Below are 14,066 nucleotides of genomic sequence, written 5' to 3'. Positions count from 1 at the left end.
TCCGAGTTCCAAGTAGCTGACACACCTACACCTGGGTATTTGATTTTCACACACACACACACACACACACACACACACACACACACACACACACACACACACACACACACACTACTGGGAAAGGCTGGTATAGATTTACTAGCTGTACCCCTTCTGCCCAGACTATAAGGTAACCACGCTGCCACCAATCAACCACTGTCAGGTTCTTGCAAGGGTATCCAATTATACTAAGTAAAATCAGTACTAATATAAATGGTAGAGTGTAACCAAAGCAGCAAGGCTTTTCAGAGTGGCCGAGCTATCACTAAAATAAGCACAAGTACTTTCAAGATGTTAAAAGAATTTTCTTAAAGATCAGCCACAATGAAAGCTATAAAATATTTAATAATATGTAATAAAATAGAAAACATGAAAATACTAAATATCTAAGCACAATAAGCACCAGATTTTCAGTCACAGGAGAAATAAAAATAACATAGTTGGACAGATTCAAGCAGATGCCGAAAAACAATACTTAACTAATCTCACTGTATTTCCTGTCTAAAGAATAACTACTCCCTAGCTAACATAATTAATACAGCAAGGCAAGAATAGATTTTAGATGCTTACTTCCACAAGGCAGGGTGATGAGCTAACTGCGATAACTGCCATAGATCTTTATATCAGGTTCCAAAGAAAGCAAAACGGAACAAACTGCTGCTGAGTTCCATCCTGTCAGTGTTGGTTATAGAATGAGATCACATTTTATCACCTGACTGTGGTACAATACACACTTAGAGCTTTGCTAAGATCTCTTATTCATCCTCACTTGTTTACACTTCAAATGCACTGTGAGCGATAGGGTTTTGATTCCTTTTAGGCACCTCCTTTCTGAGGATGTGCTCCAGGTCCTGCAGGATACCCAATACCAGTAAATCATATATGTCCATATGGAGAGAATCATACATGTCCAAATGGAAGATATTTTCTTTCTGGTGCCTGTCTCACCATCAGGATCCCATATCATAGGTTCATAGGTGTGTACTAGGCTATTGGCCCTGGAGCCTTTACAAGCCTAGCCCATAGAAGTCTCTGGCATCGTGCCGCCCGAAGTTAGTTCCCAGTGCCTCTATCAAGTAGAGCCACTGGAGTGATCCCTGGGGTGAACTTTCTATTTCCCATCCACTCATCATGATTTCTGTTGAAGAGGGCCAGTGAGGTGCTCTCCTTGACATGTATGGGAATTCTATTCCAGAGCATGGGCAATCTCTGGGTTATGAACCTGTTCCTCCAGCATGTTCTGTTGATTGTGGTAATGACGTTGAGGTCTCTGGAGCGTGTGGTGCAGAGGGATTGGGATTTCTTTAGATGCAGCATTTCTAACAGAGCTGGGTCAGACATGGCTTTGTAAGTCAAGCAGAGATTGCCTCTTAGTAGACAATATGAGACAGAGAATAGCTGGAGTTTTTTGAGTCTGTCCATGTACGACAAGTGTTTAAGGTCTGGGATCCTCTTTGTGAGGTACTTTTGTGGCCTTTCCAGCTGCTGCATGTGTCTAGTGAGGTACATGCCAAATAGGGCATTATACTCAAATTGACCTAATGAGGGAAGGGTAGAGTGAGATGATGGCCTCTTTCTCTTTCAGTGGGGGTTCCTCTAGTTTTCTGTTATTTGTGAGATCTCTTCCACATTGGATTGGCAAATTCTTCAGTTGAAGATCACCTTTCAGCAATTTCTGCTTGTCTTGCCTTTAAATCCTCCTTTGGCCTCTCTTTTTGAGGTCAGGCAATTTCTTACAGATTACAGAGGCTAACTGCCCTTGCGAGCCATTTTAAGCCTAGACAATTATCCCTTGTGAGACTCATACCCCGCACCTTGTGTTTGTAAGGCAAACACCTCATCCATTAGGCCACCCTCCCAACCCAGAGATTAAAGGCATCCTTTGTAGCAGGCCTCCCAGGAAATCCATTCTATCTTCTTGGGACCTCAATTTTATACTTGAAAAATTGGCTCAGACTCATTTTGAGCCTGCTAGTTCAGCTTGCTTGCAGCATTGTACTTGGAAGATTGTTATTTTGGCTCTTACTTCAGCTAAGAGAGTATCTGAACTTCAGACTCTCATCACTGTTCTTACTTTTTTTTTAGTTTTTCCACAGAGACATTGTGTCTCTTCATAAAGTTCCTTCTTTTATGCCTAAGGTGGTTAATGAGCTGTCCCTTAATCAGTCTATTCACCTTCCTTCCTTTTTTCTTTCTCCATGGTCTGCCTGCCAGTGAGAAGGTTCTTCACACCTTGGATCTGCATTGACCGTTCAGGTATTATTTGGATAAGACAAAGGAAGTTCACATTTTTGTTTCTTTTGTCCCAGAAATTTGGGCTTGGCTGTTTCCAAGCAGACCATCTCCTCCTGGATTTCTAAGGCAATTTATTTTTGTTCTTTTTATTGGCAAATGTCTTTCTTCATCTGTAAAGGCTTATTCTACTATGGTGGTTGTCTCCTCTGGTGCCTTTTTCAAGCGTTTGGACACCAGTTTCATTTTTGAGACTGCTACTTGGTCCTGCGTTTATACTTTCACTAAACATTATAAATTGGATGTGGTTTCCACGACCAGGGCAGGTTTTGACAGGACTATTCTGCATGGGTTTGTAGAGGGCTGTTTTATTCCTTCCTTCTCTCCCAGCTTTTTCTTAGCTCTTGCACTCTCCCTTATGTGGAAGGACAAAGTCCAGCTGTGTAAAATCGTATCATAACAGTAAATGTCTTTCTCTTCACTTTTGTGGTATTCCATCTCTCCCTCCTTCCCTGCTTTTATTACTCTGCTGACCGAGGGGCCCTTGCTTCCTTTTTTTTCCTTCTGGATGTACATGTTCTCTTTTGTCCCTGATGGTATTCTTTTCTTCTCCTAGATAAAATCAGTTCTGAGTGCTTGCATCTGTACGTCATCTTTATGCCCTACACCTTATTCTGGGAGCATGTGTGTGATGTACAGCACCTGTAAGATCTAAAGGCTTTTGTATACTGGCCAGACATAGAGCTATCCTTGGCAGGAGATCCCTTATGTAAAGAATAGTACAACAGTGAAGAGAAGGATGTCTGCTGTTATGGTAAGACTTTACTCAACTGTACTTTCCTTGAGATTTGCCTATATTTGCACTACTTTTATTTCACCCTTCTTTTCTCTTATTTACTTTTTCATTAACTGAAAGTTATTACTGTTGTGTGGTCAGAAAATGAATTTAAATCTACATTATTGATTTTTAGGAGGCAGAGTAGGTTCTACTTTAAATTACTGAAACACAGGAACATTTATTTTTATTTATTTGACATTTGCTTACTGGGAAAGTCTGACTGGGATAATATCCCATTTTCAGCAGAGGCCCGGGAAAAACAGCTCCATATTGTCATAATGTGGTTACAGTTAAATAAAGTTATTACAAAGCCTGACATATTATAAGTAAAAGTTCAGCTTCAGTTCATGAAGTGTGAAACTATATATACATTGTTCAAATGTTTGGAGAGCTATAAAAAATTAGAATATTATCACAAGTTGCAGTTCATAGAGATTATATTAAATACAAGTGCACTCTTTGGAACAGAAATGTCTAGATAATATAGCCTAGAGAAAATTATTTTATCTTTGTCCAATAAACAGATTTTACTAATTTCTTCTCTCTGAACATATTCAAAAGTATGCTGGTGGTGGAAGGAGGGAGGAAGGGACTAGTTCATCCTGGGGGTAAGGAGCAGAGCCATGTTTTGTTTAGGTAGTCTTTTAGTAGTTGAAGTTGGAAATGTTAGATCTTATTTGCAGAGAGACAGAGTTCTATTTTAGTGACAAAGTATGAATAGAGACTTTGGCCAGAGGATTTCTGAGGTTTATGTATGCCGAGACATTGTTGTTCATTAGATTGATGTAGTCTGTTAGGGTGATAGGAATGAAGAATAGATTAAAAAGTAGGACAGTCGTCAGCTTTGTAAATGTGTGTGGAGGTAGGCTGTATGTAATCTAAGTGATGAGGCAGTTCAAGCAATTCAAAGCCTTAAGGGCAATGCAGTGGTGACTGTGGCATTTTTTGTTGGAGGCAAATTTGCAACCTTATTATAGTGTCTCTCCAGCTTATTTTTTAACTGTAGCCCGAATGTTGGTTAGGGTGGGTGCACAGTGTAAGAGAGATGGGAGAACATATGTATTGGCAAGAGTGGTTTTGGTGGTGTTGCTAAGGATGTTTTTATGCCTGTAGAGCATTCCTAATCTTTGGTGAATCTATAGTTTGCACATGCAAGTCATATTTAAGGTTATCATGTACAGTCCCTTCAAGAAGTTTTGTATGGGAGACTACTTCAGTTTCAGTTTTTTGTAATGAAAAGATTTTGAAATTCACTTTATCAGCTGTTTGTGAATTGGAGGATAGGGTTGAGTAATAGCTAGGCATTATGGAGCCATTCCTCAGTTGAGGAAAAAGCTTCTTGAGTGATATGGAGGAGGTGAGGCAAATCATGGTCTTACAAATGGTACATCCAGAATGCACATAAGACCAAATTGCTGAGACTACAAATACTAGGGATAGTGACAGCAAAGCATAATCAGGGGAGTTATGATTTTGCATTGAAGAAGTCCTGCCACCACCGCCTCCTCTTATTCCAGCTCCCAAAGTCACATTGCATTGAGGAAGGGGGAATATAAACACCGTTTCCTGTGGCATTACAACCTTGGAAATAAAATATAAAACTAAGAGATGGGTGGTACAGGTGGACCTTGACCCCCCCCCCAATAGTCTGTGTAGCCATCATAGATGGTTCGCATTTCCTCACTGGCCTCACATAGCACCTAGTTGGATGGGCTGCAGGGAGCTGTGTGTAATGAGACATCCATAGAGGATGTTTCCTTCCTTCAGCAATGGACATTCTTTCAATGCAGCCCTTCTGTTATCTTCACCAGCAAGAGCAGTAGTCTCTCTGTTCTCCACCAGGGAGATCACACCACACAGTGCGCTCCTGAGTGGATGTAACTCCTCCCACTCTCAGGAGAGGCTAGCTGGTCATGCCCCCTTCATTTATTCCCTTCCTTTCCTGGCTCCTGTAGTGCCAGGGTTGCTAAGTGAACTCTGTTCACCAAGTTCACAGTCAGGATTCTGTTCCCTACCCTACCATGGAGCCCCTATTGCAGTGGAGGATGGAAAAGTCAAGCAGCGAATTTGGAAAGGCTGTGAACAAGTAGGAAGAATGGTAGTAGTTGAAGTTTGATGCAAGCAGATGCTAAGTACGATATTTGGGACATATTAGCTGGTGCCACGTGAGGAACAGGAGGTTGTCTACCAGTGTTTTGGCCTTTGTCGTGCTTCTTGACCATTTCCTTTTTCTTGTCTCTCTAGTCCTGACCTGGGATCACGCAGAGGACCATCTTGCAGATCTCTGTGCTGGTCACCCTTCAAAACTGCCATCTTCCTGTCTGTGATATAGGGCTTGAACTTCTCATGTATCCTGCTGTGGGTAGCTGGTTTGATGCTTTAACAGTTATAGCAGTTCTTGTCATTGTGTGCCACTTGCATGCCTCACTAGCAGTACCAGTGCAGGTCTTTGCTTGCGAACTGACAACTGCAGGAACAAAATTCAGGTATAAGGCTTGGTAATTTTCCAAAAAAGCACATTAGGATTCAGGTGCAAAATGGTGCTATGAAAACAGCTGAAAGGAAGTGGGGCTGCAGAGGCTGAGCATATCTTCCTAGCCCAACATGTGGCATCTTTACATGAACCAAGAGGATTTGTGTTTGCCCTCAACTAAAGAAGTATGAGAAACTTCAGAATTTGGCAAGCTGGAGATATTAGAAGAAATCCAAAAAAATATCTGCTGTATCACCATCATATTCAGGTTTAAGAAAGTTCTGCATAGTCAATGTTGCAGTACTGATCCTAGAGTCTTTTTGCTGTGCAGAAGTCCTTGATTGGCCTGATTCCCAGAGTCTTTACATTATCCTTAGCTAGCAAATGTCTGAGGGCGGACGTCTGGATGTCAGAGTCTAAAATGGGCATTTGTCGGTGCCATCTTCAGTTCTTTCTACCCTTGCAGTCCAGTGTACTACTCCATGTTTCTGTTATTCTCAGACTATCAGCTTGTTTTCCAGAATTCTGTCCAATCTACACTCAGATAAGTACCCTGTTTGGGGAAATTTCTTCTGTTTAATGTTTAAAAAGGGTAGGGAAGAGAATCATGCATAACAATTTCCACTCTTACTGTTTGTTCTGCATGGGACATTAGCACAATGTTTCTAGTTGTCATGAGAGTGCTAGGTTTCATTCTAAAACCTTAAGAGTCACAGTCCTTGTAGCCCACATGGAATTTTCAGACCTAACACCACTCAGTCTCCTACTAAGAAATGGAAAGAAAAGAAACCGAAGGAGAAGGATGTTGTGGATGAAGCAGAGTCCTTCCTGTCCATGGCCAGATCTTCAGTTGGCAATTCAGGTGAGGCACTTTCACAGCCCTGTAATCTGACTGCATCTAGATTCGAGCCCTCTGGCACAACCCCTCGGGAGGGTGTCATGGCAGGAGGTTACACCATGGCAGTGAGTACCACATCAGTGTCAGTCAGGTCCATGGTCGCTATGCAAACTTCAGCTGCTGACACGCAAGTGTTGGTAACTGAGGTAGAGAAGTACTGCCTTGTTAGTCTCATTCATGAAGAAACATTGGGGAACCACACACAGGTTGTGGCCAGCATACCTGAAGATTTGATTGCTTAAACCCCGGGCAATCAAACCGAAGATGAAGACTAGCTTGCCCCAGCCCATGCTGCCTCAGTCCTCAGCGTCTTTTACATAGGTTGGAACACAGGACTTTGGTAAGCTAGCTTAGGGATTTATGGATTTATTGAATTTCAAGAGTCCAGCCAGTCACAGGTGCTTGTTCTTAGGAGACTCCTCTGCATCAGAAGATGAGTAAGAACTATCCTATGCAGAGCACTTTTGTGCCTAGTCTTTCCCTGACTCTAATTCATATGACAGTCTTTCTTCTGCCACCCCCCCCCCCCCAAGAACTTAACGTTTGCAGAAACCTTGCACAAGATGAAGAAGGCTTTCAGCTGAGAGACCAAAGAGTTTTCCTAGGCCTAGTCTCATTACTGAGAGCTTCAGAGCCTGCCATTTCCCAGACCTTTAGCCTTTCCAACTTTGCACATGGTTCTGGATGTTGGCTTTGAGGACATCTCTCTACATCCTGACTACCTCCCTCCTGCCGTAGGAAGCCAGATAACTTCAATAAAGTTTGACACCCCACAAGAACTTTTACTAGAACCCACAGACATATTCCTGTGTAGTGTCTACTGAATCTGCCAAAGGAGCTCCTTAAGGGTACAGACAGACATCCTTTACCCAATGTTGTAGAGAGACCAGAATGCTTGATAGATTTGGTAAAAAAAAAAAAAAAAAACTTGCAGATCAGAGCTACTCTGCCTATGAGGTACTGCCAGTTTCACATTAAAGTACTTGGAGTCTTTAGAAGAAAAAAATCATTGCTAAGGCAGGGAGATCTCGGACAAGAGCCTGCAGAAGGACATACAGGAGGAGGCAGCTAGATCAGCCCTACAGGTGTCCAGGCATTCTCTAAAATGTCACTATGATGCATTGTATGCATCATGTAGGGCAGCTGCGACAGGGTCTGTCACATGTAGACACACCTGGCTGAGGACACAACCCCTGTTGCACCAGGTGAAAGCAGACTGTTTGTTGCCCCATTGGATGAGGGGTTTCTCTTTGTGTTCCTGTTGAGAAGGTGTTTGGAAAACGAGATAAGAAGTGTAAATAAATCAACAGTTGTATTTTCTCCAACATCTAGATGCAATAGGAATTACCCCTCTAAAGTAGCCACTACCTCCAAGTCAAGGAAAAAGGAGGCGTCCCAGAGGCAAGAGACCAAGACAAAGCAGAAGGTGGAAAGCTGAGCAAAGAATTAGACTGGGAGGATCCAATGCTCCATAGAGAGCAGCTGTGTCTACCCACACAACTTCTCTCTCACTCCAAACGCCCCCAACCTCCCCTCCCCACTCCCGGAGGAAGATTTTCTCCCTTTCCTACACTAGTGGAAAGTCTTCAACAGGGACCAATGGTTCTTAAGTATCACAGCAAAAGTCTATTGCATCCAGTTCGGAGAAAAAAGTTGCTTTCTAGAAATGCTAAAGGACCAAGAGGGACTTCTTCCACCAGTACTTTGAGCAAGGGTATATTCAACTAGTTATTGCAGGAGGAGAGAACACAGGGTTGTACTTAATTTTCCTCGTCCTAAGAAAAGAAGGTAACTGGTAATCAATCTTAGACTTGTCAAAGCTAAACAAGTTCCTTCGTACTACATTTCAAAAGACTTTGGCATATGGTTTTCCAGGGAGCCTAGCCTATATGGTGACCCCAGATCTGAAAAACACTTACCTTCTCATTCCTATAGCCAAGTAACACAGGAAATATCTTTGTTTTCTAGCAGGAGGTTTTCACTGTCAGTTCTGTACTTTACCATTTGGTGCACCTACTCCTCCCAGAGTATTCACCAAATGTCTAGCACCTATTATAGCCCATTGCAGGACTCTAGGAGTTCACATCTGCCCTTACCTGGATGACTGCTTGATCCAGGGGAGATCTTCCCTGGAACCTCAGACAGCTCTGCAAATCACAATGGATTGATTCCAAGAAAGTAGGCCTCACTCTCAACCTGTGCAAGTCCCAGCTTCAGCCACAGACTAGAATTACCATTTTTGGTTAATGAAAGACCTGCACTGGTTGAGTTTTTACTTGAATATAGAACAGAAGCGACTGTTAAAAAAGAGTAATTCTGGGGTGCCTTCTGTGCGGAGTCTGCATGTCCTCCCTGTGGTCGCGTGGGTTTCCTCCGGGTGCTCCGGTTTCCTCCCACATCCCAAAGACATGCCTTAGGTAGATTGGACACTCTAAATTGGCCCTAGGTGTGAGCATGCGTGTGCCTTCTGTGGAAGGTTGGGCACTGGGCTGGCAACTCGACACTGTAAAACTCCACTGCCAATCATGAGCGGACAGGTGATCTGCTGTGGCGACCCTTAACTGGGAAAAGCCAAAAGCAGAAGAAGTGGGGCATATTAATTATTGCACAATAACTATAGTAGTCAGTCAGAGGAGGTCAGAAAAGATTGGGAAGAGAGCTTAGATAAACAATTTACAAAAACAGTGGGAGGACTTATGGTTCTCAAAAGTTGAACAAAATCTAGAAGATTTACGTTTTTTGCCTGGAATTATTTGCATAGGTACTTTAACGCTCCAAGCAGACTCGAAAGAATTTTTTCCTTGGGTAGATGACAAATGTTGGAGGTGTATTGGAGAAGAAAGAGGTACCTGGGAGCATATATTGTTAGAGTGTAATATGCTGGCAGACTTCAAAAATTCCCTACAGTGTATTCTGTCAGGAATACTGGACCAGCAAATGAGTATAACTAAGGAAATGATTTTTTAAGACGGATTACTGGGTCTGAATTGCCTAGCCGTAGTAAGGCCTTGTTAAGTTTAATTTCCATTTTCTAATAACTGCTTTTATGGCAGCCACCATAATTAAAGTCTAAGCCAGCGACACTGGAGTGAATTTGTAACCAATAAAATAACAGGAAGGTGGATCTTTAGAAAAATGTAGGAGTAAATTTACATGGGGAAAAATGGAAATTATGGGAAAGTACATGCAGAAAAAAATGTCTTGGAGGAGGTAAGGCAGGACTTTTAACAATTTATGTAATTTTGGATTGTGGGATTGATTATATCATATAAAGCAATATTTGTGATGTATAATGTGTGTAAATGTGAACTTGTTAATATGGTTTGATTATGTTTACATTAATGTAAATTTGCCTTTGTCACAAGTAATAATTCATTAAAACAGTTAAAGAAAATTGTTGTTGGGTACTTTGCTAGACTCAGGACATCAAAAGGCCATACTACCCCTAGACAAGGTCTTCTTTTTGACAGACTACCTGCAGAACCTCTTAGGAATTTCCTTGCTGTGACTGTATGTTTTTCTAAGGGCATTAGAGTACATGGCTCCTGCATCTTAATGGTACCTCTTGCAAAACTGCACATGACAAAATTCCAGTGGTTCTTAAAAAAACACATGGGAACAGCTTTCACAACCTTTAGAATTCCTGGTGCCCCTTCTTCCCTGCCTTAAAAAGGCACTAATTTATTGGAAAGATGGCATCACACAGAAGCCAGGGGCAAGCTTCTGTCTTCCAGATGAAAACATGGCTGTCACCTCAGACAGCACAGACATAAACCTGGGGAGCCCATTTAGGGCAGCTTGGAGGTACCGGGAATTTGGACTCCAAAACAAAAAGACCTGCACCCATACCAGAAGGAAATTCTAGTGGTGTTTCTAGCAATAAAAGCTTTCCAAAGCAGTTTGCCCGCAAGAATACTTCAGATTTGGACAGGAAACACCACAGTGATGTGGTACATAAACAAATAAGGGGGTCCTCGTTCATACCCTCTGTGCAAGCTAGCAGTAGAGGTATGGCTTCTAGCACAAAAACTTCAGCTGACGTTGATAACATCCGTCATCCCAGGCCAGAACAACACCATTACAGATTCTCTGGGCACGGATATTCTGGACCCCAACAATAGATATTGAAGAGGGAAATCTTCCTGGACATCACTCACAGGTGGCAACACCCCAATATAGATCTCTGTACCTCTGCTCTGAACAGACATTTAAAAAGGTTCTACTCTATAACACAACAGACAGGGACATGGAGAGCAGATGGCTTGTCCTTCAAATCGTCAGACCTCTTCCTTTATGCCTTCTCTCCACTACTCTTATTCTCCAGGGTACTGCAGAATGTGAGGTCAGACAGGCCAAGCATGGTACTGCCAAGGCAACACTGATTCTCCCATTGACCCTTAGTATGTGGAGATACTACATTCTTCCCCTGGTGATAGATCTACTCACCCAACACAAGGGATCTGTCTTGCATCCATATTTGAGCACTGTCAAACTAACAGCCTGGAGGACAGGATTTTAACACAAACCAATGAATTTTATTCTGAAGTGATATCTATCTTATGAGAGGTCAGAAAATCATACTTATCAAAGTGTAAAAGCTTTTCTATCTGGTGTCAGGCCAACTGATCATTCCACTTAATGTTGGTATGAATCAAGTGCTAGAATACCTTTCAGCTCTGTTTAAACAGGGCTGTCTTATTCAAGTGGTAAGGTCCACCTATCTACCATTTCTGCTTGCAGTCCTTGTTCTGTTGTGTATACTTACTTCCGTTTGAAGCAATTTCTAAAGGGGATTCTTCACCTCAGTCAACCTAAGAGGAAATCTGGTACCTTCTTGGGACCTAAACTATGTAATGAAAAAAAAACTTGCCCTACCACCTTTTGATCTAGCTGCCTCGGCCCCACCAAAGATGCTCACATGGAAGACCACCTTGTTGGTAGCAGTTACCTCAGAACTACAAGCTATAATATGCAAAGAGCTCTTCATGGACTTCCACAGGGATAGAGTTGCTCTGAAACCAATCCATCCTTCATTCTCAAGGTAGAGTAGTGACGGAGTTCTCCTTGAGTCTAGGTATACAGCTACCAGTGGTCTTCCCTAACCATCAGAATAAACCTAAACATTTCCCTTTGCATGTATGCATTGTTATTCTGTATAGATTATTATAGTTGTTTCTACATAGTTTGTATGATCTTTGACTTTTTTAAAAAAATAAAAGCATATCTTGAGTAAAAAAGAATAAACCTATACAAACCATGCATACACTGGGTGTGAAACAACAGATCATGTGTTACCTTAACAGGTCTTGGTGTCTAAATAGATCAGAACAGTTTCTGGTGGTCTTTGCAGAAGGAAAGGAATCTAGACTTGTTTCCTGGCAGTTTCAGATAGGATAGCTAATTGCATTTCCTTTTATGTCCATCATGGAAAACAACTACTAACATATGTCAGGGCACATTCCATGAGACACAGATCAAGTCACTAAGGTGCCCTGACTCAGGCTATCTTAGACGCTACTAGCTGGTCATCAATACAGACTTTTACCAAACACTGCCCGTAGGCACTGTATCCAGGGCTAGGGCAGAGCTTTGTTACTACTATATTGCAGAACCTTCTGTCCCAAGGTCCCTCAAACAGCCACCTCCCACAGTCTGGGGCTTTGAGTGGTCTCCCAAGGATCAGTACTGCAATACTGACAATGAAGAACATAGTACAGTTGTGTTATACTTAGCATAATTGTAAATGTTCGAGTAGGTCAGTGTTGCAGTACCAACTCCCTTCCCTCCTTCCTGTCTGTCAGCCTGGTCTCTGTCTGGGGGTTGGGGTGGGTACCTTTATACATATCATCATCATCATCCCCCTCCAATAAGTCTTTTCTCAACTTCTAGTTTTCAGTCAGTCTGTCTTAAGTTTTAGACAACTGGGAAAGTCTTGTCATTTTATACCCTGACATCCAGATTGCAGCTCTCAGACGTCCGTTGGCTAGGGATCATACAAGGACTCTGGGAATCTGGCCAGTCTTAGGCTTCTGCATAGCAGGAAGACTCTAAGATCAGTATTGCGTTGCTGTATGCTGACATCTACAATTGTGGTAAGTGTAACACAACTGCAATTTCTTATTGTAGGGAAGCATGAAAATCTGGTACTAAATTTGTTTTTGTTTACGTAGTGTGTTATGCACCTGGAGGATCGGCTACAGGAGCTGTACTTCAAAAGCAAGATGTTGTCAGAGTACCTAAAGGGCCAAATGCGAGTACATGTTAAGGAGCTCAGTAGGGTACTAAGGTAAGAATTTCATTTCTTTTCTCTCCTTCAGAATTTCAAAGAGTTGGTAGAGAAATGTTACAATTCACTGTAGGAAAAATAGGAATATCTTAATGTTACCTGTATGTTATGTCTCTGTATAAACATATGCATTTATACACATATTAGTCTTTTCCAGTAACATTTATTTTTTTTTTAATATGGCTTTGATGTAAGCAATAGCTTAGCCCTTTGGTGTAGCATATTTGACTTCCACGTCAACAATGCATTAAAGAAGTTGAAGAACTGTTGCACAGAACATTAGTGAGATATAGGGAGATGTCACTGTCCGTCATGTCTGATGATTGCCAGAATATTGAATTCAAGATACAGTTTTCACAAACTGTACTTTTTTGCAAATGTACAGAAAAAAATGCAAAATTGGGGGGCTGAGCTGCAAGCTAGAAAACCGCTATTTAAGTGGTCTCCTTTAATCCCACATTATTTGTAAATGGCGCATTGTGAGATCAACTGTTGCAGTAACTTAATTTATATGGGTTGTATCCTGCCAAGCCCAAAGCTTAAGAGCACTTATCGTGCACCCTAACCACTACACAGGTCAAGAAGAACAGTATATAGTCAGTGTTTAAGGTACCCAACCTTCAAAACATTCTTGCCATCAAATTGATCATGCTCTTCTCTGTGAGCTTTGAGTGATTGACAGCTAGCTAGTGCTTCTCCAAAGCTGGCCAGATAAGTACCCCATTGGGAATTACCTTCCACTATATCAATTTTTGTGAGTAAAAGTTTTATCTTTTCTGTCAGACATTGCTGATACCTAGACTGGTGTTTTCCTTGGTTGTCACTTAACAGATTTACCTTAAAACTTTATGCTCCTATTCTATTAAATTCATAGCTGGGGGCTAGGACTAGTGGTTTTGGGGTCTGTCATTAAAACACAGTTTAGCTCTAAACTTAATTTTTTCGATTAGGTTGTACCACCAACTGTCCAAGGCTTCAATACCCACTTGTCGGTCACTTTTTCAGTAGAGGTATGGACCAGGCTTTGAACTCTTCAATTAAAATCACATACTCGATCTGCAAAAAGAAGAAAGTTGTCTGGGAGTCTTCAATCTTGAAGATTACCTCCTCTTTGCTTCAGCTGTAAATGAATGATTCTGCTGTGGGCATTTCTGGTACTTTGGACTATTCGTAGGTTTCTCACAGTCTCACTGATGGTGTTCCTCAAGAAGCAGCTAAGGACCGAGAGAGAGAGAGAGAGACACATCCTTTGCTACTGTTCAGCTGTCTTTTATGGGCAAGGGAGAACCACACTTTTTGG

The 14,066-nt window shown here is 41.8% G+C and overlaps 1 protein-coding gene across 1 annotated transcript in view; it reads left to right on the top strand.

Annotated features, from left to right (window-relative positions):
- Positions 1 to 14,066, top strand: part of LOC122800442 (folliculin-interacting protein 1-like) — a 198,285-nt gene that overhangs the window by 159,191 nt on the left and 25,028 nt on the right. The window contains exon 7 of the mRNA XM_044069887.1: positions 12,651 to 12,766. Within this exon, the coding sequence (XP_043925822.1) occupies positions 12,651 to 12,766 (116 nt within the window). The remainder of the gene's footprint in view (positions 1 to 12,650; positions 12,767 to 14,066) is intronic.

The sequence above is a fragment of the Protopterus annectens genome, chromosome 4.part0 (assembly GCF_019279795.1).
Source record: "Protopterus annectens isolate FY-2018-M chromosome 4.part0, PAN1.0, whole genome shotgun sequence".
In the NCBI taxonomy this organism is placed as follows: Eukaryota; Metazoa; Chordata; order Ceratodontiformes; family Protopteridae; genus Protopterus; species Protopterus annectens.
Note: the sequence above shows the minus strand (reverse complement) of the source record. Positions and strands in the feature narration are given on the sequence as shown.